The sequence below is a fragment of the Delphinus delphis genome, chromosome 9, assembly GCF_949987515.2.
Source record: "Delphinus delphis chromosome 9, mDelDel1.2, whole genome shotgun sequence".
NCBI lineage: Eukaryota > Metazoa > Chordata > Mammalia > Artiodactyla > Delphinidae > Delphinus > Delphinus delphis.
The window spans coordinates 10,127,711-10,154,489 of record NC_082691.1 but is presented as its reverse complement, the minus strand read 5'-3'; the positions used below and the strand labels follow the sequence as shown (position 1 = coordinate 10,154,489).

At 50.7% G+C, this 26,779-nt stretch overlaps 1 protein-coding gene across 1 annotated transcript; it reads right to left on the bottom strand.

The window, feature by feature from the left end:
* Positions 1 to 14,596: 14,596 nt before the first annotated feature.
* CCDC201 (coiled-coil domain containing 201) lies at positions 14,597 to 26,081 on the bottom strand. The gene is made up of 3 exons (XM_060019827.1): positions 25,937 to 26,081; positions 19,061 to 19,546; positions 14,597 to 16,240 (listed from the first exon to the last, which is right to left on the bottom strand). Exons 1-3 carry the CDS (start codon positions 26,078 to 26,080, stop codon positions 16,154 to 16,156), a joined length of 717 nt encoding a protein of 238 aa, XP_059875810.1. The 5' UTR covers position 26,081; the 3' UTR covers positions 14,597 to 16,153.
* Between the last annotated feature and the right edge of the window lie 698 nt (positions 26,082 to 26,779).

Here is a 26,779-nt window from a genome sequence, read left to right as displayed (position 1 = left end):
TGGGACCTCAGGTCCACAGAGCCACGGGACCACCCCCCCCACAGGAGTGTTGGCAAAGCCACGGAACGCGTGGCCAGCTGTCACCGCAGCCGCGGGAAGCCATCGGGGCCTCGGCTGTTCTGCAACGGCGAGGTCTCCCCTTCGATGAGCAGAGCCTCCTTCATCATCAGCAGTTCCAAACCCTACCTGCTTCCTGTGGGCCTAGGGGCCGTGCTCAGCCATAATGTTCCTTGGGGTTTGGCCAATGACTTCCTTTTTATTTGTGATAAGACTGTATGATATTGCCTTATTTATTTTTAACCTTGTACGATATTCATGTACAAATGTTAGAGCCTTCCAAGTAGGATTCTCTCTAAATTATTTCTTTGAAGATGCTCTGTAAATAGCGCACCGGTCTGCCTATTCCATTCTGACCAAAATGAAGGTAAGCCCGATACCCCGTGTGAACAGCACACTTTAGCCGATGCGCGAGATTCCTAGTGCATCGCCCCTGCTAGGCCAGGCTGCTGCTGCCCTTTGGAATGACCCCATCCACGTGTCCCTTCGAGACCCTCGCATGCCTCTTGTGCCTGACCTCAGTAGATTAGAACGCAGCCCCGAACTGCCAAACGCTTCCACGCCCCTGACCCTGGGCCAGTCCACTCCAAGGTCTGTGTCCTGCAGGGTGGACCCCACGCCCCCCAGACCCAGACACCCTGAGCCTGCCGTGTTTATCGGACTCCAAAGCCACCAGGGCTTCCGATACCTTCTGTCACTAGAAGCAATAACTCTAAACTGTACAGACAGGTCTGGTCCAAAGCAGATTGGTGATTCAGAGACAAGCCATGTGTACAAGTTTCCCCAAACTGAAGAGCACACTGTTGGGGGGCTGACACCCCCAAATCCGGGCTGACGTGCAGGCTCGGACAGGATCTGGCCAGCCTTCGGGGACACCTCGCTTTGTCTCCCCCCATAGGAACCCTGCACCACCGTCCCAGTAGCGACCTAGATATAATATTTGAATCCCCGCTTTAACCTGCCACGCGGGAAGGAAGGGCTGGGTTGGCCTGTCAGCCGTGTCTAGGTTTCCTCCCCGGCAAGTGGACCCGTCTCATTTCCAGGGTGTGCCCGCCCTTCTGCAAAGCGTGTTCTGTGATCCCCTGAGTCTCGGGGTCCTGCGGGTCTCTCCCCACATGACAGGCCCTGCCCGGGACACCCATGCGTGACCCGTCAGGCAAGCACTGCCTAAGTGTGCGTGCACCGCGCGGGAAATGCAGGTTCACACGCGTGTGCCCTGCATCCAGCAGTTCTCTTACCGGGGTATCACAGACCTTCTGTCACACGTGTCATTCTCGAGTGTGCAGACCTATTGGTTGTGTATGACGAGCCCCCCCCCCCACCCCCGGAAACTGGCTTGCCCTGGGTTTTGTAATGGCTTCAGTGAAAAGCAACAACAAAAATGACCCCCAAATCCAAACTCCACAGAGGCAATTGGTTTCAAAATATTTGCTTTGGTGAAGTAAATGAGGGGTGAGCTGTGGCCGACTGGCAGGTGGAGGACACGACCGTATCCCTGGGCCCGGACATCCCCCCTCCACAGCTGCAGTTTGCTTTGAAAGTCTGTGCTAGCCGTTTCCCGTTTTCAATCAATACTGCCGGTTTTGTAGTGGATGATGAAAGACGTGCCGTTTCTTCATACAGCCTCCTGGGTTTGCATCTGCCTTCGCAGGACCTTAGGCTGGGGGTGGGTCTCAATCAGATTCAAGGTCTGCTGGGGCCTGCGCTGCCAGGCCCAGAGGTCAGCAGGCGGGACTGGGGGCCCACGCCTGGGTGTTGGGAGACCAGTCGTGGTGGCTCGGGCCTCCACACTGAGTTTGGGAGACAACAAGGAGATGGGCTTTACCTGAGGGACTCTGCTGACACAGGGCCCATTGTCCCATGACATGTGTCATGAGCAAAGGCCAGGCCAGGTGCCCAAGGGTTGGCCAGGTGGGCCGTGCGGGGAGTGGAGTTGTGCGTTTCCCCAGGATGGATTCAGGAACTTGGGGCTGGTGTCCGAGGCCTGTGTGGGTGCCCACCTCGGGAGTGCTGCCAGGCAGTTGTCCCCCAGCCCCGGGTCCCCCAAAGCAGGAGGACCTCCTTGATTCTGTGTGGACTTGACAGCCAGGAGCCACAGGCAGACCCCGTGCCTGGGAGACAGTGTGGGTGGGAGAGTAGGATGCCGTGGGTACCCCAGTGGCCAGGGCTGGGGTAGGCATGGCCAGCCGGGTGGCCAGTTAAGCCAGCTATGGACCAAGCTGCTGGAACCTGACCTAGATTTCAGTCTCGGGTCAGGGGCCATGCGGGTGCACCCCAGACAGCTGGCACACAGGGGAGCTCCTGGGGACCCCTCACCTCCAAGAAGCCACAGGAGGCTTTGGAAAGGATTCGGGGAGTTTTTGTCTCCTGTCTGTGCACAAACTGGGGACCTGTACTGGAGACAGGTCCTGTGGTGGGATGAGGAAATCTGTCTTCTCTATTGTCCATTTCGTAAAATTAACAAACCCAATTTCAGGTGCCCCATTTGGGGCTAGACCTCCCTAAACAACTTGACTTTACGGCCGTGGAACAGACATTCGTATTCCTTAATTTCCCTGAAAATATAACACATCTGTTCACTAAGATAAAAAATAACTTTTCTGCCAGAGGCCAGGCTTAATCCAAGTTTGTGTGTGTGTGTGTTGTGTTTGCATGGCATGGCGTAAGCAAAATTAAAATCAATTATTTGTTCCTAGGATTAGGATGGATTCATATAAGAAACAAATGAACTAGGGATACAGACAGATGGCTACGCCCCAGGGCATCGGGGGAAACTGCCCCTGAGTGCCCCGACCCAGCTCTATTTCCTCTAGAAATCCTGACCTTAAAAGGAGGAGTAAGGGCAGCAGCTTCTCGGCCAGACACAGAGGCAGCCTTGACCCCCGCCGGCGTCCACGTGGTGCCCGGGCCTCCGTCTACAAGTACTAGAGAACCACTAGAGAATAAGAAAGTCTTCCTTCCTCCCTCCCCTCCTTCCTGGAATCTCTCCACAGTATCAGTACAAAGTCCAGGGATGTCAGGGCACTGAGCCGATCCCGTTTTCTGTTGTTTGTGTGGTCGTTTTATTTCTGTTGTGTTTGGGGTTCCGGTGTACACTGAGGCCTGCGGGGAGTGCCGCAGGAATTCTGGAGGGAGGAGCCGGCAGCCCCGCCGCCCCCCCCCACCCCCCGCCTCCCTCCCAGTTCCCCGGGCAGCCACTTGCAGGCCCGGCTTCAGTCTCTGGGCTGTGCCCTGGGAAGAGAAAACAATAGACAGGTGGTCTTTGGGGGTGTGGGTCACAACTGGCTGGAAAAACACCTTGGGAATCAGACAACTGACCCCAGTGGCAGCATCCTGGTCTCCCGTGATTACAGTAAGCTCAGTTTCTTCAGCCCTTGATGGTGGCTATCCGTGTAGATATAATTCTTCATTCCTTTGTGAAATTCCTGCACTTCCCCTGATTCAGTGTGTTTTACACTAATAAACACCGGGAAAGGCTGGGTCGCTCTCCTGCATAGTTAAACTACGTCTCTGGTGGACTCTTCATGTCACTACAGACTAAGGGAATGATCATGACTAAGACCCGTATCTTGCTCGGCAAGTACACCTTTCCTGTGCTTCTCCCGCCCCCTTGCCTCCAAACATTCTGCAGAGGGAGGCGTGGTTATGCTCCTCATGTTGTCGATGAGGAGTCTGAGGCTCAGAGAGGTTACAGACTTGGACAAAGTCACACAGCACTGTGTGGCAGGACCAGGATTCATCCTGTTCCCATCCATTCCAAGCCCCTGGTTTCCCAGTCTATTCGGCACCTCTTAACTAACTGAAATCGGCAAAGTTGTGTTGCTTTGGGTGGAGCCTTTAGCTCTTGAACACACAAGTAGTGGTGGTGCCTGGCCGGCTGGGTCTGAGCAGCCAAGCAGGCTCCCAGGCAGCGGGTTTGCCCCACAGCCCATCCCTTGGATGTGCCCAGGCACAGAGTTGTCCTCACCTGGGCCTCACGTCAGGACGGTGAAACAGTGCCTGTCTCTCCGCTAAGCCCTGCCTCTGCTTTAACAGCTGATCCCGGGCAGAGACTTAACAGTGTTGGGCCTGAAGAATCCCTGCCTTGTCTTGTCATCCTTTCTATCCTAAAACTATGTCCTGTAGCACCACCTGCCAGCGTGTCTTAGAAAACACAGACTCTCCCTCAGTGAGGACAGTTGTCTTATCTCCTTCTGTAAGGCCTCTCTGACATCAGCCAGGGGGAGAACCGGGGCCCCCGGGTGCCCCCAAACTGCACACGCTTCTCCACTTACAAGGAGCCAACCCAGTCCCCAGCTCCTGGTCAGAGTCCTCCAATGTCCTTGTCACGCTATGGCGTGGTGTAGGCGGTCAGTGTTCCTTCCTGGGGATCAGAGGACGCCCAACAGCAGGTTTCACTGAGAATACGCAGAAGGCGAGACAGGGACCACCACGGACGGTGAAGGATTGGCAGCCACCCTGCACAGGTGTCCCCGCCTCTCCCAGGCTCTGGCTCCCGTGGTTCCTGGCAACTCATCTTCAGATGGGTTGGATTCCAGAACAGCTGGCAGTCGCATCTTGAGAACTGACGTTTAAGCAGAGAGCAATTCCTAGACTAACCCTGAGAGATCTGTCCACCTCTTGGGCTTGGTGAACGCGTGCAGGGCAGCCAAACAGAGAGCTGTGTCTGGGGCTCTCACTCCCTGCGGTGCGAGCAGTGGGCAGTGGGCCCACCAGCATCCAGAACTTGTTTCTTGACTCCCACCAGCAGCCCGCACGCGATCTCAGGCCCGGACACGAAGCACATGTCTCAGGGGACTGTTCCCACATTCTGGGAATCCCGGGGAAGCCACCAGGGCCTCTTGCACAGGCCGGGGGTGCCGGCACTCCCCAGGCATCAGCCCCAGAGAGGCACGCGGTTTTGTCTTCATCCCTGTTGAAAGTGTGGCCGCGCGAGCCATTTGCACTCAGCATCGCATGCCGTGAAATTCCTAACCGTGTGAAACTTACTTTTGGATTCCGAAACACGCAGCATGTGCAAAGGGGCAGGCCCAGGCCACCACGGGTTGTCTGCCGGCAGGCTGCAGAGCGTCCCGTCACAGCAGATCCTGGACCCTGAGCCCGTGCAGCTCCTGCACTCCTTCTGCAGTGTCTCCCCTCGGCCCGAACTCCCCCCGCCAACCTCTCATTCACACTGATTGCACCCCACCTTGCACAAGCGGAGATTATGTACCGATTACCACCCTCTCTTAGCAGCAGATTCCACTCTCGTTTAAGGTAAACCCAAAGCCCACTCTTGGATTTTCTTTACTCACTGAGAAGGGTTGTGTGAACCCCTCGGCCCTCCTCTGTCCCTCCAGGGAGCACAGAGTGGGCTGGGGTGACACGTTCTCCTGCCAGTAGAGCTCACAGAGGATGCTTCTTTAGATGTGGAAACGAGATGTCTGTACCAGAAGGACAACAACTCAATATCACTGGGTAACTTCTCATGATAGATTTGTATAATCAATACGGGTCTATTTTTACGTCCACTGAACACTGTAGACTACCTACCAGTCTTTTCCAAGATTGTTAAATTGAGACAAGTAATTGAATAATTTGTCCTATTTTTATTTTGAAAAAAAAAAACAGTGAATGGACTGAAATGTTAAATGTGAATGTACATTTCTTAATTGCAACTTTTCTACTGAGTGTTTGCACTATACTTTCTGGAATCTTATTTAACAAAAATAAAGGGAAAAAAATTGCTTGACTAAACTCTGTGGCCATTTTAATTGAAAAACTAACAGTTGTGTGGATGTTTTAAAGACCCTGGGACATGTTCTGTAATTTTCTAAAATGCTGTCACCCCGTCCTTCCTCGGGGCCCTGGTGTGGGCCCTGCTCCTCCGACATGACAGGTGGGCGCAGTGGATGGACACGCTTCGGCTCTTTATTTATTTATTTTTGGCTGCGTTGGGTCTTTGTTTCTGTGCGAAGGCTTTCTCTAGTTGCAGCGAGCGGAAGCCACTCTTCATCGTGGTGTGCGGGCCTCTCACTATCGCGGCCTCTCCCGTTGCGGAGCACAGGCTCCAGACGCGCAGGCTCAGTGGCCATGACTCACGGGCCCAGTTGCTCTGCGGCATGTGGGATCTTCCCGGACCGGGGCACGAACCCGTGTCCCCTGCATCGGCAGGCGGACTCTTAACCCCTGCGCCACCAGGGAAGCCCTAGGCTCTTTTTGATTTCCGCACCTAAACATGAGAATCCAGGAAAGATAAGTTTGTATTATTTGCAATTCCCCATGACTAGTCTCTCTCTGACGAGTGTCCTCTGGCTCTTTTAATCTTTTATAAAAGAACAGGGAAAAATCTTGCCTGCCTGAAATGAAATACGAAAGTTGGGGTTCAGTCTCACTATTGACCAGCTGTGCACCCCTGCAGACCTAGGGAGTGGAGGGGCTCTGGGGTCCTGGGCCCCTTGAGCAGGTGGGAATGGCCACCTCCAGGCAGAGGCCACAGTGAAACAGCACAGCCCAGGGCTACTGGGCACAGAATTTCATGGAGTGAGTGACGTCTGTCATTGTGATTTAGGAAAAAAAATCCATGCCAGCCCTGAGTGGAGTGTGGTCCCTAACTGTGGCAGATTCTGAATCTCAGGCATCCTCAGAGAATGTCAGTGGATGCCCCTGACCACACCCTGGCCCTCCTTGAGAGCAGGTTAAGCTGTATCCCCGCCCTGGGCCAGCAAAGCTTCCTGCTGGACGAGCCGGTGAGTGGTGTGAAGAGTGGCCAGGAGAGGAACACGATCACCACGGAGAGCTGAGATCCGCGGGTGAGAGCCTGGACCACCGGGAAGCCGTGGGCAGAGGCGGGCGCAGGAGAAGGGACAGGAGGAGAGGTGGGGTGCGCAGGCTTGGGGCTCTGGAAGTGCCCAGACGTCTGACGGGTTCTGTGCTCTGCGGGCGCGTGGGGGGCACCTAGTATTGGAGGCTATGAGCCTGGGTGTGCTTGAGCTGCAATGGCCACGCTGCGAGCTCCGAGTTGCTGCTGGTGAAGAGAAATTATCCACTGGCCACTTGTTAAAATGGCAGGGAGGAGTTTATTCAAGGCTAGTACAAAAGTGGGGAGAGATTGGACTCCACTCTGGGTACAGCAAAGACAGCTGAGGATTCTCGGCCACCGGGCAGAGTGAGGGGCTCAGTGGATACAGAGTGACTGAGAGGAGCTTGGTCAGATGCCCAGGGTGGTGATGCTTGCTGTAGGGTAAGCCACGGACTTGGACATCAGGGGTGGGGGGCTCCTCCATAAGCCACTTAGCAGGATTCCTTGCTAAAACTGGGCTCTTGGCAGGCCAAAGTTAGGTCAAGGTCAGGGCCTAACAGAGCAGAGGAGCTTGACTAGAGTGGTTCAGATGAAAACTGGAGACGCCCCGGGTTTTGGAATCCTGTCCATTAGGAATTCTGTCAGCTCTATCTTCCCGATTGATCGTCCGCATCTCACGTCACCTCCTTGCTGGCCCCATCCTGTCCAGCCTGTCCCCCCTTTCCTGAGTTACAGCAGAGCTCACTAAGCATTCTGGTCACTGAATCTGCTCCCCATGTCTATTCAAAGGCCAGCGCAGTGGTTCTCTTAGAATGCCAATCAGATCGTGACTCCTTGACTCAAACTGTGCGGGGCCCCCAGCTCACGTAAATGAATGGGGGTCTGCCTAGGAGCTGAGACGCTCTCCTTGGGCTGCCCTTGCTCTTTGCTGTTGAGGTCCCTCCGTCTGCAGGGCTCCTGGCTGCCCAGTGATGCGCCAGACATGCTCCCCCACTGGGATCAAGGGCTCCCTCTGTGGGACACGCCTCCCTGGCTCCCACCAGACTCCCTGTTCCTCCAAGTCTTTGCTCAAATGTCAGCTTCCCCAAGGGGCCCCTTCTCTTCTGTGGTTAAAACTAGCCTCCCCACCGCTCGCTGCACTTTGCTTTCCGCTGGCCGTCATCACCTCCAAATATGCCTACGATGTACAGGTTTTGTCTGTACTGCTTCCTGACCCCTCACTGGAAGGTAAACTCCTGAGAGCAGGGATTCTGTCCTTTTTACTCATCTACTCAATAGAAATTTATCAAATGAATCAATGAATAAACAGGATGACCACTTGGGTGGCCATGTTAGTCTCCTGTAACAAATTACAAAAAACTGGGGGGCACTTACAACAATTGAAATTTTTTCTCTTACGGTTCTGGAGGCTAGAAGTTTGAGATCAAGGTGTCACAGGGTTGGTTCCTTCTGGGGCTTGAGGGAGACTCAGTCCCATGCCTCTTCCAGCTTCTGGTGGCCCCAGGTGTCCTGGGCTTGTGGCCGCATCACTCCAATCTCTGGTCTTCACATGGTCTTCTCCCTCTGTATCTGTGTCTTCTTTACTGTCTGTCACTGGATTGAGGGCCCACCTTAGTGCAGATAATCTCATCTCCAGATCCTTACCTTAATTATATCTGCAAAGACCCTTGTTCCAAATAAGGTCTGCTATGGACTGAATTGTGTTTCCCCAAAATTCATATGTTGAAGCCTAACCCCCAGTGTGGCTGTGCTTGGAAATGAGGCCTTTAGGGAAGTCATTAGGGTTAAATGAGGATCAGAGCAGAGAAAACTTGAGTGGCCCATGAATGGTGATGATGATGATGATGGAGGAGAAGGTGGTGGAGAAGAAGCACCCCCAGCAGCCGCAGCAGGAGAAAGAGAGCTCTGAGCACCCATGGACATTAACCCATTTACCCCCGTCACACCCACACCACACTGTAACCTACATTTATGCCTTTGAACAGGCCGTGCTCTTTAGGAACACACAAGTGAGTTGTTCTTTTTTCCTGAGCAGCTCCTGTTTTCCCTGGGCTGACATATCCCTGCCCAGCATCCCCAGGGCCTGGGGTGGAGGAATGTCCTAGGCAGGTGTTCACAGATGCCAGCAGTGAACCTCTCCCAGCCGGTGCTAGTTCCTGCTGGTGTGACTTGTCAGATAAGCAGTGCTGAGGCGGGGAGGGTCTGGGAGAAATGGGAAGGACTTTGGGGACAAGTGGGAAGCAAAGGAAGGGATATCACTGAGGGTTACCAAGGGGCAGGAACGAGGGGACCTGAGGGTTGGGCAAAGGATCCAAGGAGCCTCTGGAAAAACACCACGGATGAAACCAAAGTATTTATACCCCTAAGAGACACAGGGTCATATCCTAACTCTGTATGGGAGAGTTCCTCAGTTTTATCTTCCAATGCTGCTATGGAATTATTTGTTAGATTTTAAATTTCTGAGGCGTCTTTTATTTGCTGGGTATGTCTCTCTGTGGCATCCTATTATTTCACCACTATTCCCTTAAGACATACTTCAGGTTCTCTGATGTTTTCTTCTGCCTTCATAACCTGTTTCCTATATTTTTGTGTGTTTCAGTCTCTCTCATTTTATATTTATACATTTATTTTATTTTATTCTTTTTAAAAATTTTTTGGCTGTGTTGGGTCTTTGTTGCTGCACGCGGGCTATCGCTAGTTGCGGTGTGCAGGCTCCTCATTGCGGTGGCTTCTCTTGTTGCGGAGCATGGGCTCTAGGCATGCGGGCTTCAGTAGTTGTGTCTCTAGAGCGCAGGCTCAGTAGTTGTGGCGCACGGGTTTTGTTGCTCCGTGGCATGTGGGATCTTCCTGGACCAGGGCTCGAACCCGTGTCCCCTGCATTGGCAGGCAGATTCTTAACCACTGCGCCACCAAGGACGTCCCCTCTCTTTCTTATTTGAATTGAACATTTGCCATCATCTAAAAACTCTGCATCTGTGGATGGGGCTCGTCTCCTGTGGGACAGGCTGAGCTGTTAATGGGGTGCCTCGACATCTCTCTTTGGGGAGGTGCCCCATCTCCTCCTGGGACTGTGGGCCTGGCTGCATCCATAAACTGTAGGGAGACACCTAGACTCTCAGTGTCCAGTACATAAATCACCCTGTACTCACCATGCCTGTCAGCAATTAGAGCATCCGAGCCCTTCAGAGCTCCTCCTACGCCCCCCATGAGTATTCCCACCCTCCTCAAGGGTCATAACAATCTTAAAAATATTACAGATAAAGGAGATGTGGCACATATATACAATGGAATGTTACTCAGCCATAAAAAGAAACGAAATTGAGTTATTTGTAGAGAGGTGGATGGACTTAGAGACTGTCATACAGAGTGAAGTAAGTCAGAAAGAGAAAAACAAATACCATATGCTAACACATATATATGGAATCTAAAAAAAAAAAATGGTTCTGAAGAACCTAGAGGTAGGACAGGAATAAAGATGCAGACGTAGAGAATGGACTTGAGGACACGGGGAGGGGGAAGGGTAAGCTGGGACGAAGTGAGAGAGAGGCATGGACATATATACACTACTAAACGTAAAATAGATAGCTAGTGGGAAGCAGCCGCATAGCACAGGGAGATCAGCCTGGTGCTTTGTGACCACCTAGAGGAGTGGGATAGGGAGGGTGGGAGGGAGACACAAGAAGGAGGAGATATGGGGATATATGTATATGTATAGCTGATTCACTTTGTTATACAGCAGAAGCTAACACAACACTGTAAAGCAATTATACTCCAATAAAGATGTTAAAAAAAATAGTACATAACTGGGTTAAAAAGTACAATGTGAGGGGCTTCCCTGGTGGCGCAGTGGTTGGGAGTCCGCCTGCTGATGCAGGGGACACGGGTTCGTGCCCCGGTCTGGGAAGCTCCCACATGCCGCGGAGCGGCTGGGCCCGTGAGCCATGGCCGCTGAGCCTGTGCGTCCGGAGCCTGTGCTCTGCAACGGGAGAGGCCACAACAGTGAGAGGCCCGCGTACCGCAAAAAAAAAAAAAAAAAAAAAAGATACAAAACAAAACTGTGTACACAACTATTGGTTGACAGTTTGTTCTTCCCTGAAAAATTTGAAATATGATCCCATCCAAGTTTAGTTGATGCTGTGAGGGATGGCTTCCATCACTGCTTTGAGAAAACTTGTGTCAATCAAGTTGTTTTTCCTTTGTGTGTTGTCTTAGGGTTCCCAGAGAAATGGAACTAATAGGGGTGTGTGTGTGTGTGTGTGTGTGTGTGTGTGTGTGTGTGTGAGAGAGAGAGAGAGAGAGAGAGAGAGAGAGAGAAAGACAGACAGAGAGAGAGAGAGAGAGAGAGAGTGGGGAAGAAAGAGGGGGAAAGAAAGAGAGGGAGGGGGAGAGAGGGAGAAAGGGAGAGATGGAGAGAGAGAGATTTATTTTAAGGAATTGGTTCACACGAATGTAGGGGCTGGCAAGTCCAAATTCTGCAGGGCAGGGCAGCAGGCTAGAAACCCAGGGAAGAGCTGAGACTGCATCTTGAGTCTGAAGGACATCTGGAGGCAGAATTCCCTCTTCCTCATGGGACCCCCGTCTTTTCTCTTAAGGCCTTCAGCTGATTGGATGAGGCCCACCCATGTCATGGAGGGTCATCTGCTTTACTCAAAGTCTGCTGATTTAAATGTTAATTTCATCTAAAAAAAAAACCTTCACAGCGACGTTTAGATTGAGGTTTGACCAAACAACTGGGCACCATAGCCCAGCAAAGTTGACACATAAAATTAACCTTCATCTGTGATGTATAGCTTTTCTCTGATAGTGTCTTTAATTTCAAATAAAATCAACTCCTAGGAAAGAGATTTTAAAAATCATTATGAATAGCACAATATCCCAAAAGGAAAAAAAAAGGCATTTACAGGATTCTCCGAGAAGAGATACAACTAACTAGAAAACATATGGACATATGTTCAACAGAACTCTCAGTGAAAGAAATGTAAATTTAAAAAAATTTTCATATCACCTTTCAGTTTGGTAAATGTTTTGGTTTTTTTTTTTTTTTTTTTTGCGGTACGCGACCCTCTCACTGTTGTGGCCTCTCTCGTTGCGGAGCACAGGCTCCGGACACGCAGGCTCAGCGGCCATGGCTCACTGGCCCAGCCGCTCCGCGGCATGTGGGATCTTCCTGGACCGGGGCACAAACCCATGTCCGCTGCATCGGCAGGCGGACTCTCAACCACTGCGCCACCAGGGAAGCCCCAGTTTGGTAAACGTGTTAAAAGATTTTTTAACCCTAGGAAAGCCACAGTGAGCTCCCATTTGGGCACTGCTCTTGGTAATTTGTACCTCACTTGGTAACACATAACAGGGACCACAAAAAGTATATTCTTTTTCCTGGTGTAGTTTCTATTCAACTTAAAATGAGACGTTGTCTCAGTTACATCCTTAAATCCAGTAAAATAACTTCAGGATTCTACATCACAAGGTTGGTAGACATGGGCACAAAGCATTTTGTACTAAGGCTGTTATCACAGTGTTATTTATAATGATGAAAAATTGGGAACATACTGGTGGACAGAATGCTGAAACGAACCCCCAAAGAGTCCATGCCCCCGTATCTCTAAATCTGTGAAGGGATGCGATATCACCCCCCAACCACAGTTGTGGGGTTGGATATGTTACCTGGCACACTGGACCTCATAAAAGCCCTTGAAAGCAAGGAAATTTCTCTGGCCGGTGACAGAAAAGAAAGGCAGAGGGATTTGAAACGTGAACAGGTTCCGTTGTACGGTTGACAGCTGAAGACGGAGTAGGCCATGTAAATGCGGGCGGCCTTTGGGATCTGAGAGTAGCACCCAGCCCACAACCAGCAAGGACAAGGGGCCCTGAGTCCTACGACCACAGGGAACTGGGTTCTTCCATTCTCTCCCAGGTGCCCCAGGGGAGAGTCTACCTTGATCTCACCTGGAGAGATCCCAGGCAGGGGCCCAGCTGAGCCACCAGAGCCAAGCAAAAGAGGTGGATTGCTTTGAGCCGCTACGTTTGTGGTCCCTTGTCATGCAGCAGTAGAAAACTAAAACACAGCAGAAGCTAAGATACACTAACACACAAACCAAATATCCGGCAATGGGGAAATTGGAACACGTAAGGCTGGCGTGTCCATAAAACAAACGCAGTCTCCACACAGCAGTTTTCTGAACCACGCTTAGTGACAAAGGGGGCTGCACATGCTGTGTGGACTACACACATTGTGCCTAGATATGATCTTTTAGGGAAAAATGTGTTATTTAAATAAAGATTAGAAATATCTTCTCATTTTAAGTTAGATAGAAACTGCAGCAGGAAGAAGGAGGCATTTCCTTTCCTTGTATGTTTTAAAACTGCATTTTCTGCAAAACATACAGGTTTGTATACATAACAAGAGTTAAGGAAATCACTTTCATTCCAAATAGTGGTATAAGTCACACCCATGCTGGGCTCTAAATGAACATCACTAGTGTGATTCCCAAGGGCTACCGTTAAGAGATTTGTCATGTTGCCAATGACAACCGTTCATTTGGAAATCTTGCAGATTCTCCTTGTACATCCCACCTGAGCTGGCAGTACCCGTTGTCCTGAGTGCCTCGACCTGAGAATGTCCCCTCCTGTTCATTCCCAGCTTCTCCCAGGCCAGCCCTCCTCCGAGGATACAGTGGGGTGCTGGGGGTCAGACGGACTCCGCTCCACTTGCGCGATCTGGCCCTCGGGCAGCAGACCGGCCAGCACAGCCTTGTTCCTCTGCTTCCCGCCACCGCCCTCCAGTGGATGGAACGTGTGCACAAACACCTGTGTTTAACTTGGGAGATAGTCACGAGAATTGCACTTTAAACACTTTAACTAGCGGGCCTACGATACTTACATATACTCCAATTGTATGAATGTAAGAATCTGGTTTTTCGGTTCGTTTTGGGGGGTTGTTTTGTTTTGTTTTTTTGGCCACGCCATGTGGCACGCAAGATCTTAATTCCCCAACCGGGGATCGAACCCACGCCCCCTGCATCGGGAGGGCGGAGTCTTAAGCACTGGACCACCCGGGAAGTCAAGAATCTCTTTTGTTAACACATAGGAGAGCGTGGACAAAGGATGTCCCCTGCCATTTCAGTGAACAAAGGATGTTGCAGTCCTCAGCCACTGCCGCTGCTCCAACGGTGCACCCTGAGGGGATTCAGGATGGAGAAAAACGGGATGCTGGCCCTCGATAGCTAAGGTGCACATCAAAGGAATGATTTCGAGGACTCCAGCCTCTTGCGTCTTCCCATATAGAAAAGCACTAGAGGCTTTAACTTGAGATGTCGGCTTCTTTAATTAGCAATAATATTTTGATGTTCAACGACCTTTTTTTTTTTTCCAAAAACTGTGATATATCCTGGCTCCTCCTTTACCTCTTCAGAACCATCCCTCTGAGTGATCCAAGAGGCTGTATCCAGGCTTAAGTCCTCAGTAAGTCCACTGAGTAGAAAAATTCTCAGATTTTAGGTTGTGCGTTTTTTTCAGTCAACAAGACTCAACATAAATATCTAGGAAATTATCTCAGGGGTAAACCTTTTTCCTGAGTCCCTATAATTCCCAGTCTTTCAAAACAAGCTTCCCCAAAGTCCCTACATTCTTTTTCTTCCTCCCTAGACTCATTCTCAATCAGATTTCTTTTAAAGGATGAAAACAGATAGAATTCACGTGGTTACACGTCTGAATTACTTTGTATCAGACACAGACTTTGGGAACAGTTCTCATGAAAATTGTTTATTTTTAATGACAAAGACGGGAAGGAATTACACTGAAGTATTTAATCTCCATGGTATTGCAATTATAGGTAGTTTTTCTGCTTCTTAATTTTTCAAATGTAACGCAAAAGTATGAACTATTTTATGATCTGGTAATTGTTATAAAAAAGGAAAAGTGAACAAGTCGAATAGTCAGCTTGTAAAGGAGAGAGTAGCTCATAAAACTTAAATGTTTAAACACACTACACAGTAAATAAGTTCTTGCCAACATATATAAGAACATCAACAGAGGAAATTTGAAGCAACTATCCCAATAATTGCAGCCCTCAGCCTGCATCTAATCCCCTGTGAGGAATCCCGATCATTCCTTCTTTATTCAAAACCCCCACACAAATGAAGCCTCTTCCAGGGAGCATCTTTCTGATCTAGAATGCCCTCCGCCCACCCAGCAGCTCCAGAGTAAGACTCTTCCCTCTCTCTTAGACCATCCTCAACCTTGCCGTCCCTTGGAATCTGCCACCTCCTGTCGTTTCAGGCCAGCCTGAGGCTCTGTTTAGGGTGCCCGGTTGGACTCTGCTCTAGCAATAGGCTTTATCTGCGTCCCTGAGAAGACCCAGGTCACGGATGACTGGCCTGGAGGATGGGCTGCGGAGGCAGCACCCAATGGCACTGGAAACGTAAGCGTTTTTGGTTTTTAGAAGGAAGGAAAAAACCACTTTTAAAGTGGAGGGGTGGTGTGAAAGCATTTACAAGGATAAAATCTAGCTCTGTATTCATAATCACAACGGGTCCACTAACAGACGTGTCTCAGAAATGCCTGGACCTGGGACGCTGATGCCGGGCTATGCTGACTGAAGTGACCTGGGCACCCGTTGTTTTTTTTCCTTACAGTATGAGGGTCACAGAAACCTCCAGCCCTTTCGTGGGATCTTTATCCTAAGCAGTGAGGTAGAGAGCTCAGTTCTAGAGAAGGACGGGACAGGAGACAGCCCCGCACAACTGCAGGGGTTTAAATTCCTCACCCCGCCCCCCAATACCCTAAACAAACCAGCAACCACAAAGTCTCAGAATGCCCTCCAGTTGAGAGCCACTGTTTTGGCCTTTCCTGGAGTGGCAGTCTAAGACCCTGTCCTCTCCAGCTGGGTGGGCTGCCTAGCTCCTTGGTATTTACCTGTGAAACTTGGTCCTATTCCCTACATTGTGTCATCCCAGCATCTCAGGCTCATCTGGCGGTGCTGGGGAAGAAGACAGGGCAGATGGGTTACGTCTCATCTCCGGGTACCTCCAGGGTGGCCCTGGGGCATCCACCTCACCTGTCTGTACCTGCTTCCTCTATCCCCTCATCTCAGTTGGCGCCTCTGAAAGCCACATTTGGAATCTGAGCAACAAGATCATACGCCAGTTCCTCCCAACCCACCCAGAGGTGCAACGGAGGTCAAGGTTGGACCCAGAGCAAGTCCTGAGGAAGGTGTGGGGTTGACAGACAGACAGACAGTCGGATGGACAGATGAGTAAGTCAGGCCACAGCAGGAGCTCCCGAGCACAGCTGCGTCCCGGTCCCGGGGCTGAGCACTCAGTCGTCTTCGATGGTGAGTTCGTGCTGGGTGGCCTCCTCGATGCTCTGAAGCTGATGGATCTCCCACTGCCTCAGCCGCTCTGTCTGTTAAAAGAAAGGCATCTCTGAGGTCTACCTTGTAGGAGCACTGACCTTTGCTAGAGACAATCTGTGTTGGAAAAGCAGGTGCCCACCCAGGGCTGCAGACCCTCACACGGGTTGACTTTCGGGCACCACCCAGGACTCACAAGTGAGAGCTGGCCTCGCCAGCGTCCACGGCTCTGCCCCCGCATGCCGGGCACCATGACCCCAAGACGGAGCTAGCAACCTCCCAGAGGACCGAATCCCAGTGTGGGGACTGGCAGGTATGTGAGTGGATGGGGTTAGGACCCCAGGATCTGGGTCTGACAAGGGCACAGAGAGGTCACTGGGGAGGGGACAGGAACAAGGAGGGACCAGCTAGGCATGGTCCCTAGGGGAACGTGAGGGGTGGTTGGCACCTGCAGATGAGTGAGTGTCTGTGTGAGGCTGTCTAGACGGGCCATTTTCCTGCTGTGTTTTCAAGGGGCTCTTCCAGAGCTGCCCAGGGCAGGGGAGGGAGGGAGAGGGTCCCCGGGACAGCGTGGGGAAGATGGAAGCAGGATGACTTAGGTTGCTGAACAAGGCAGGGGCACATAGAAAGTGGAGGGGGGCAGGGCTCAGGTGGCTTAGCCAGATCCCATGGCGTTTGGTGTGGGGACTGGATCTCAGAGGACAATCGTGGAGGCGAAAGGAAAGAAGGCTGGGGTCTGCCGGCCACCGATGGCAGGCCCGCTGTGGGTCAGGGTCCCCCAAATACCCTGAAAGTATAAAAATAGAGGCAAGCCCTAGGGGCAAAATGAGGAATGGGAGAGCCTGGTGCCGTGGAGGACCCAGTGTCTGTCCCAGTGATTGAGGAAGAGGGTCTCTGCCTGCATGGAGGGGCTGCACTGTTTCTGGGGACCCAGGCTCAGCTGGGGGTAGGTAGGGTTTGTGGCAATCTCCCCCCACCAAAACCAGTGAGACCTGCAGGCCCCTTCTCTCCTTCCTCCAGAATATTCCAGCCAGGCTCATGCTTCTCCTAGCAGAAGGACATTAGCTTGTGGGGATACTGACCAGTGAGAGGAAGCATCTGTCCTGCAATGGAGAGGCAGCCGAGGCCCCCGGGCAGCCCCCGGTCGACAGGTCCCACCCAGAAATGCACACAGAGCTTCTGATCTGCTGGTAATTACCTGCTCCTGACTACAACCAGGCACGGTCCTGAGACTCAGCAGGGTGTGGAGGGTGGCATCAGAAAAACTCACTCCATGAGCAGCGGCCCCAGAAAGGCAAGTGAAGCCAAGCAGAGGGGGCAAAAGGCCAATGAGAGGAACTTACGGGAACGAGGGAGCTCCTGGAAAGTCAAGTCGTCCTGCAGTAGGTAACCTTGGAAGGTAGAACCGAATGACACTCTGAAGAAGTAGCGTGAAAAAGTAAGACGGGAAAGAGAAAAGAGACCACTAGGCGATGAAGATGACACGAATAAATGAAAAGATATTCTGTGCTCATGGACTGGAAGAATTGATATTGTTAAAGTGTCCATGTTACCCAAAGCCATCTACAGATTCAGTGCAATCTCTATCAAAATTCTAATGGCATTTTTTACAAAAAAATGTTTATGAACAATTTTAAAATTCATGTGGAACCACAAAGGCCCCCACAGAGCCAAAACAATCTTGAGAAAGAACAAAGCTGGGGGCATCATGCGTCCTGATTTCAAACTATATTACAAAGCCATAGTAATAAAAACAGTATGGTATTGGCATAAAAACAGACACATAGATCAAAGGAACAGCATAGAGAGCCTAGAAATAAACCCATGTATATATGGTCAATTTATGACAAAAGAGCCAAGAATGTACAATAAGGAAAGGACAGTCTCTTCAATAAATTGTGTTGGAAAATCCAGACAGCCACATGCAGAAACAATTAAACTGGAACACTATCATACACCATACACAAAAACCAACTCAAAACGGCTTAAAAACTTGAATGTCAGACCTAAACCCATAAAAGTCCTAGAAGAAAACATGGGGGTGAGCTCCTTGACAATGGTCTTTGTGATGGTTTTTTTATTTGACACCAAAGCAAAGGCAATAAAAGTAAAAACAAACTAAAAAGCGTCTGCTCAGCAAAGGAAACCATCAACAAAATGAAAAGCAACCTATGAAATGGGAGAAAATATTTACAAATCGTATCATATCTGATAAGGGGTTAATATCCAAAATAGATAAAGAATTTATATAACTCAATAGCCCCAAAGCAAACCCAACTTAAAAATGGGCAGAGGATCTCGTGTGAAAGGCAAGGCAGCAGTGTCCACAGCAGTGCCCCTTCCCGAGAAGCTCCTAGAACATGAGGTCACCAGAGGACCAGCTGAGGGGCTGGGAAGCAGAGCTCACAGCGGGAAGGGACCAGGAGACCCTCCACCCACCAGGACCCCGAGGTTGGCCAGAACAGCAGAGCAGGTGCGGCTGCAGGGGCTCGTGGCTGAGAGGAGGACAGAGCAAGGGGCTTTCTGGGGACTCCCACCCTGTGCTATCTCATCTCTACAGCACGGGAAGGCAGGCTATGCTAAGGAGTTTGGGGAGCACATGGGAACCATGGGAGGCACATATTTCATGGCACAAGCAAAGGTCCTTCCCGTGGGGTCACGGGGACCCCTCAGAGTGGGGGAAGGATGGGGTACAGGCAGGGCCCTGAGCTGGACGATCTCCTCCAGTCCTGGTGACCTCACAATGCCCAGGCCAGGGGCCCATCAGTGAGAAAAGGGCAGCGTTTGCTCTCTCAGGTGCCACCAGGATGCTTCCCAGGGGGCCTTGGGCAGGGGCGCAGAGCTCCAGGGGATGGGTCGGGGTCAGGTCCTACCGCAGCAGCCAGTCTCTTCAGGTCCCGTGGCCTCCTCCTGGCTGTGTTCGGGATCCCGGGCAATCCCGGGTTTGGTGGCGATCTCCTTGCTCGGGGGGACTTGCGCTGCTGCTGCTGCTGCTGCCGCCGCCGGGTGACCGAGGCTGGCACGGGTGGGTCTTCCTCCAGCGCAAAGGGGTCTGAGTTGGATCCTAGCTGCCCACTGGACACCTCAGAGGCCCGGATGGTGGAAAGCCGCCTCTTTCTGAAGGGGGCCTTGGGGCTGAGCTCTCCCGGGGACGAAGGGAGGTCCCAGGGGGAGTGCACAGGCAGTGGGGACCCGCCTGCAGAGCCCCCTTCCTGGCGTGAGGGGACATCGCCCAGTATCTCTGAGTGCCAGCTGGGGGCAGCTCCCTCTGGGGTGCTGTGCTTTAGGACCCTTGTCAGGGACGTCCGTCTGGTCACGGAAGAAAAGCCCTCATCCTCAGAGGAGCTCAACTCAGGAAGCTGCCAAAACAAAGCACAGAGGTCAGCATCCTAGAAGGTCACAGCAAGTGGAGCCTCGGGCCCGGCACCAAGCCCTACCGGGCACGTTCCTGAGGTACAGCCACCATGAGGCAGACACTCCAGGTCTGCCTCAGCGAGGGAAGCTTCCAGCACCAAGATGAAACCCATCACAGGACAAGACCACACTCACGCTCTGCCTGCCTTTTCAATAGTTTTGTCTTTTTTTGGTGAAAATTTTAAGCATCCGCCAGAAAGATGGTTTTCAAGGATAGGACTGAAAAAACAGAGGACTTTCAGGTAATACTTTTCAGAAAAAAAAAAAGTTTGAAATGTCAATGAAATCATCTCAACGTTGAAACTCAACATGAAAAAACAAAACTGCGGTTTTGGGTACGTAAGTGGAATTGTGTTGTGCAGGTGCAGATGCTGAGAGTGGGGTGAGGTGTGATGCTTTTGAAAAGCTTGATAATATCCCAGTGCCAAACCCCATGACAGACAGCAGCGAGTCCATCGTGGCCACCTTTTTTCTTCTTCCAAAATAAATCCTTGACTAAACCATTAGAGGTGCTGAAAATACAGTCTAGGGAGGGCTTCCCATGGACACATTTATTCCATGGAGTGTGCTGCAACGTTCAAAATCTGTTCTCCTGGATTTCTCACAGTATTCTTATGAGGTGGGTGTGATCTGCATCAAGGAACTGAGGGGAACATCAAGGCGGGGTGGCGTGAGTGACCAGAAGCAGGTAAGCAGAAGAGACGAGCTGTGGATCAGAGCTGTTGACACCCACGTCTGTGGAGGTCTGGCTTCATGCGCCAGGATGCCTTGAGCTCCGCCAGAAAGCAGGGAGGAAGCGCCCCTTCCTCCTGGGAGGATGAACTGATCACGATCATTTACATGGCGTCTTCTGTGTAGCCCTTGGGGTCCTTTTGAACATTGTTTGCTTTAACAAAAATGCTTAGAATGGATTAACGTAACTCTAAATAAACCTGAAAGATAAGATTTACTCCAGAGTATGAGTTGGTATCAGAAACTACCAAACTATCTTCCAAAGTGGCTATGCCATTCTTCCATCCCTTCCATCCCACCAGCAGCGAGGGAGAGTTCTGTTTCTTCCACACCCTCACCAGCATTTGGTACTGTCAGTTTAAATTTTTTTTAATAATAAATGTATTTATTTTATTTATTTATTTTTGGCTGAGTTGGGTCTTCATTGCTGCGTGTGGGCTTCCTCTAGTTGCGGTGTGCGAGCTTCTCATTGTCGTGGCTTCTCTTGTTGCAGAGCACGGGCTCTAGGCACGCGGGCTTTGGTAGTTGTGGCACGTGGGCTCAGTAGTTGTGGCTCGCGGGCTCTAGAGCGCAGGCTCAGTAGTTTTGGCGCATGGGCTTAGTGGCTCCGCGGCATGTGGGATCTTCCCAGACGAGGGATCAAACCTGTGTCCCCTGCATTGGCAGGCAGATTCTCAACCACTGCACCACCAGGGAAGCCCCTAAAAACTTTTTTAATTTCAGTTTTCTAATAGGTGAGTAGTGGTATCTCATTTGCATAGTAGTTTTCATTTGAATTTCTGTAATGTCCAATGACATTGAACATCTTTTCATTTACTTATCATCTACTTATTGTTTCGTGAAGTTCGAACAGCTGCCACATCAAATGCAAAGAGAAAAAACTCACCTATTAAAAGACTCTCAGATTGGATTAGAAAGAAAATCCAACTCCACACTGTATACAGCAATATGCACTGAAGATGAGGTGTTCAGAAAGTTTTGAAGTAGAATGATGGCAAAGACAATCAGAGAAGAACAAGTGAAAAAATTCAGCGACTTCACTATTTATATTGGAAAAGGCTGAATTCATGGCAAAATACATTAAGATCATAAAAGTACAGTGTAATGAAAGCCAAAATGCTTTTCTGTTATAATTATCTTTGCACCAGACAGTGTAGCATCCACACTCATAGAGCAAAATCCAAGGAGAAATAAGGAGAAACAGAAATAAAGTAGTAAGGATAATTCACTTTTTTTTTTTTTTTAGCCCCTGCTAGATCAAGGAGAAAAATAAATGATCCAAACCCCTTGGAAGATAATCAGCACTTATCCAAAGAGACTAAGTCTTCCTACTTCAAACAGGGACTGAGATCTCAGAATAAAAAGAAACTTCAAGCGAAGATATTCTTTTTTTTTTTTTTTTTTTGCTGTACGCGGGACTCTCACTGCTGTGGTCTCTCCCGTTACGGAGCACTGGCTCCGGACGCGCAGGCTCAGCGGCCATGGCTCACGGGCCCAGCCGCTCCGCGGCATGTGGGAGCTTCCCGGACCGGGGCACGAACCCGTGTCCCCTGCATCGGCAGGCGGACTCTCAACCACTGCGCCACCAGGGAAGCCCTAGCGAAGATATTCTTATTAACAGGAGCTACTTTTAACCAACCCACTTATGAAAATGAATAAAGAGCCAATAATTCAATTTCAGAAGTTTGATGTTTTTTAATAAAGCGATATTGTAACATATTGAAAAAATGTTTTAGTATTACAGAAAAAATGATTTAGTATTGTCTTACAAATATATATACAAAGCTTACAGATAAAAAATTAGTACTGTTTTAAAAAGATGGTCTCGAGGGCTTCCCTGGTGGTGCAGTGGTTGAGAGTCCGCCTGCCGATGCAGGGGGTGCGGGTTCGTGTCCCGGTCTGGGAGGATCCCACATGCAGCGGAGCGGCTGGGCCCGTGAGCCACGGCCGCTGAGCCTGCGCGACCGGAGCTTGTGCTCCACAACGGGAGAGGCCACAGCAGTGAGAAGCCAGCATATCGCAAAAAAAAGAAAAAAAAAAAAGATGGTCTCGACATTCATATGGGAATATCATATGGGAAAAGGTAGGCTTTCAAAGGAGTAGGGAAGAGAGGTTTTTCTTCTCTTCCTCTTTGCATGTTGTTCTGACTGGTCAGTCATTTGGAAAAAAACCAAAACAATAGTAAAAACATGTTCCTACCTCATACCTTATATAAAATAAATTACAAGGCACTGAATATTATAGTCTTAAAAAATTCATAGATTACTAGGAAAAAGCAGAATAATTTTAAAAAATCTAAAACAAAGTTGGATTCTTATTCACATCATTCACCATGATAAATTCCAAATGGATATTTAAATATATAAAAGCAAAGCTATATAAGAATTGGAAGGAAACAGTGGTGAATTCCTCTGTAAATTTGTCAGAAATAAGGCTTTTTAATAACTCATAATACAGAAGCCATAAAAGAATAAACTAAATATAATTTTTTAAAAAGATGATATACTAAATAAAAAAAGGTAAAACACAAGTTCTAGAAAAGATAAATAAGGTGTTAATTTTCTAATATCTAGGAAAAAACTGATAGCCTAATGGATAAATGTGCAAGGACCCTTAACAGTATTTTATATACAATTTTAAAAAAAATATACAGATAAGGAAAGATCTCTTTGTTTTAGGTAGAGTCCTTTTGTACAAACGGAGGGAAAAAAAGAATCTAAAGAAAGTTCCAGAAGAGGCTAAAAACATGATGTTTACTTATGCTGCGGGCTGGACAGAGGGTGGCGGGAGTCACTGTGTACCTGTTTATGCTATTTTATTTGGAAACCATGGGTACGTATTACCTCTTTACAAATGAAAAAGAAAAGAAAGCCCTACTTGGCTGGTGAAGAGACAGGCACACCGAGACTCAGAAATCCTCCCAGGAATCCCCTGGTTGGGACAGAAGTGGTTGAGGGGTCTCGAGTCAGCTGGTCCCACTGGAGCCAAAATACAGGGTTATGAAGGTCAGGTTTTGAACTTCTCCTGGGGCCTGCGACCTAATTGTGCAGCCCCGCTTTCCATTTCGCTTCTGGAGCAAGGCGTTGCATGGGTTCCCCTCTGCTGCCCACTGCTTCCCTGGGCCTCCAGGCTTTCCCCAGAGAGGCCGAGACCCAGGACAGAGGGTTTGGGGGATAAGGGGTGTGGGGAGTGGGGGGCAGCAGAACAAGGGAATCCCCTCTGATGTCTCTGGGATGGTGCATTGGGTGCCATGCCCGGGCAAGCGGGGCCTCCGAGCACAGGTTGCCCGTTGGGGAGAAAAGTGGGCCTGGGTCCCCAGGCCAAGGACAAGGAGGCCCCCTGATGCCAGCGCAGGACCTGCCTGACCTACCGGGAGCTCAGGCGGATCCTGCTTCTGCCTCAGCCGGCGGCAGGAGCTGGTGTCCCCCTACCTCGGCCGCCTGCAGCACCCCTCCCCTCCTGCCTGGTCCCCGGCACCCCACCAAACCCCCACCCTCCAGCCCCATCGTGCCCCGGCTTACCTGCGCCCCAGGCACACCCAGAAGCCTCCCTCTCCACCGCCCCACCTCGACCCTGCCTGCACGCCCGCATCCCCCCTCCTCGCCCCCATCCTGCCGCCTCGCCCCCATCCTGCCCTGGGCTACCTGCGCCCCGGGGTCCATCCTGCTTCCCAGCGGGGACCAGATGCCTTGGCGAGCTGCAGTGCACGGCGAGCCCCTGCACCCTGAAGTACCCGCCGGGTCCACACGGCAGGCCCACGCAGGCGTGCAGGAGCCCACCTGTATGCAGTCTCCCCTTGATGACCCCGCAGGTGCAAGAGCCACGCAGGGGTGGAGCCCCGAGCCTTGAGTGGCTCCACCTGGCAGGTTCCTCTGTGTGCAACTGGGTTGTGTGTCCGGGCCTTCAGGAAGTCAGGGCCCACAGGTGGGTGCCCTCACAGTGTGCCAAGTGGTTTACCAATATTGCCACCACATCCTAAAGGAGTGGAGGTCATCGCCCCACCTCAGTCCCCAAGGCATCCGAGACCAGATATGCCCTGTCGTGACTGGAGTGCAGAGTCAGAAGGTAGGACAGCTGAGGGTGACCGCAGCAATCGGACTCCGCAGTCCCAAACTTGAGCTGATTGGAACTACTCCAGGGCCTGTTGGAGCCCCCAGCTGGGCCCAGCCGCAAGTAGGTCTGCACGAGGACCCATAATTGGCATTTCTAACGAATCCCAGGTGACGCTGAGTGAACGAACGGTAACACCACTTCAGAATACTGGTCACTTAACACACTAACCTCCCACCTCGCCTTAAGCATCTTGGGGGGTGGGGAGGGGCTGAAGGGAGGGTGCAGCAGAGAAGAGCAACAGCCGCCACCCTGAACCCGCAGCCTGTGAATGTTGGTTCTGAGACGTGATCTCAGCCTCCGAGGAACCCAGAGCAGCATGTTTATTATCCCCATTTCAATGAGGAGGAGACTGAGCCGCGAGGGGGGCGGGGTAGCTTCCCAAGATCATTTATGGGCGCCTAGCAGAACCACTAAATCCTCACCCTCTGAAAAACCTTTCTCGGCAAAGATCTGATAAACGCGTTCACTCTCAGGTGTGACTAATAATACTTCAAAATGAACAACAACAACAGAAAAGACGAGAACCCCAGACTGTCTGACTCCAGAATCAGCACGCTTTGCCCTTGCTACTCTTCTGGTATTTTTAAAAAGTATTATCCATCTGAACTTTGCCACTAAGTTGCTGTGTGATTTTGGGTGGCTGGATTTTGTCCCCGTTCTCTCCTTTGTCTTTAAATTGAGGCACTATCTGAGGTCACATCCTAATGCTTTGAGATCCCTGAATCCTGGAGGCGCCCAAGAGTGTTGAAGGAGATTGTCAGAGACAGGGGTTCTACTGGGGACGCATCCCCTTCTGTTGGCACAGACCATCACACTGGGGAAGCTCTCCAGGCTCAGGTGCTGTGGGTGGTGGAAGGGAGCCCTCGCCACCCTGCTGCTTGGGCTCTCGGTGGCCACAGCCCTCCCGGAGGGCAGGTCAGCTTTCAGCGTTGGGTGCAAGCCTTGAGAGCACGCACGACCTTTGAAGGGGCAGTTCCACTTATAGAAGCATCAGGAGACAATGAGACCAAGTAGTCACTCATTTCCTCTTACGCCTGTGAAGCGTTAATTTTAAGAGCCCTGATAGAAGTGCACACACATCTAAGGACAGGAATGCTCTGCAGCCAGTAATCTGTGTGTCAACATGTGTACACACATGTGTACATGTACACGTATGTACACATGTATGCTTGTGTATGTAAATACACACTGTAGACAAAATGTTCATAATATATTAAATGCAAAAATGCTGTAGAACAGATGGTATAGTGTGATCCCGTTTTAAAAATCACACATATACACATCATACACACACACACACACACACACACACACACACACACACACACACACACACACACACACATCCAAAAAGAGATTCATGGAAATGGGAACATTGGTAATATCTAGGAGGTAACATGATGGGAAATTTTAACATCACTTAAATCCATTTTACGTTTTTCTAAAAAAACCATGTAATTAGTAAATAATAATTAAAAAATAAAGCTCACCTGGTACAGTCCATCATTTTCCAGATGGGGAAACTGAAGATTGCAGAGGGGAAGCGTTTGCCCAAAGCGCTGGAGTGAATAAGGTGGGAGCTGCCTGGACACTGTCCAGCACCCTGAGGTCTGGCCCAATGTTTTCTGCTGCATCAGTACACCCCCAGGGTCCCCCTGACCTCATGGCACCTGGGCACGCCGCTTTGAGTATAACGTAAGGCTCTTCTGTTTGTGTTTGTGAATGAAAACATTGTGAAATCTTCAGTGTGTGTCCAGAGTCGCATTAGTCTAGCACACAGTGTTACCTGTCATCAGTGCCCTTCACTACAACATCGGGCAGCCCTCTGGGGAGATGTGCGGGGGCCTGGGCATGCACAGGGGCCCTGCAGGGACTCCAGGCCTGGCCCATGGCAGAAACTGACCCACACCCTCCAAGCTCCTGATCTGTGCCGAGAGCCCGCTACATCCCTTGTGTTGGCTCCCAGAAGCCCGAATTCCCCTCACCGTGCAGGTGAGGACCTGGGGAGGCTGAACTCAAGCGTGATTCAAGTCCAAGTTGCGGGCACGCACATGCCTGCTAGTCTGCCACACTGAACGCTGCATTACGGATACCAATAATGCTCCTGGTGTAAGAAGGGCTGCTTCAGAGCCTGGCTCTGGTCATTGACAAGGTGTGGGCCCAGGCCAATGAGAGTCATCCCACTGTGTGTTCTGATCACGTGTAGGAATTCCTCAGTACGATGCTGGGCACGTGGTAGATACTCAGCAGCCGGCAGCATCTTTTGTCAGCACGCCTGCTGCCCATGCTGTAAGACTTGTCCACCAGTGGTTTCACTTGCTCCACCAGTGGTT

What these genes read in the sequence shown, in the direction of transcription:
- CCDC201 (XM_060019827.1), bottom strand. Translation starts at nt 26,080, where the DNA reads ATGCAGCAGAAAACATTGGGCCAGACCTCAGGGTGCTGGACAGTGTCC. An exon ending in AAAATGATGGACTGTACCAG is followed by an intron (nt 19,547 to 25,936) that starts GTGAGCTTTATT and finishes TTGTTTTGGCAG; the next exon opens with CTTCCTGAGTTGAGCTCCTC. An exon ending in TGAAGAGACTGGCTGCTGCG is followed by an intron (nt 16,241 to 19,060) that starts GTAGGACCTGAC and finishes TTCTTTTAACAG; the next exon opens with ACAGAGCGGCTGAGGCAGTG.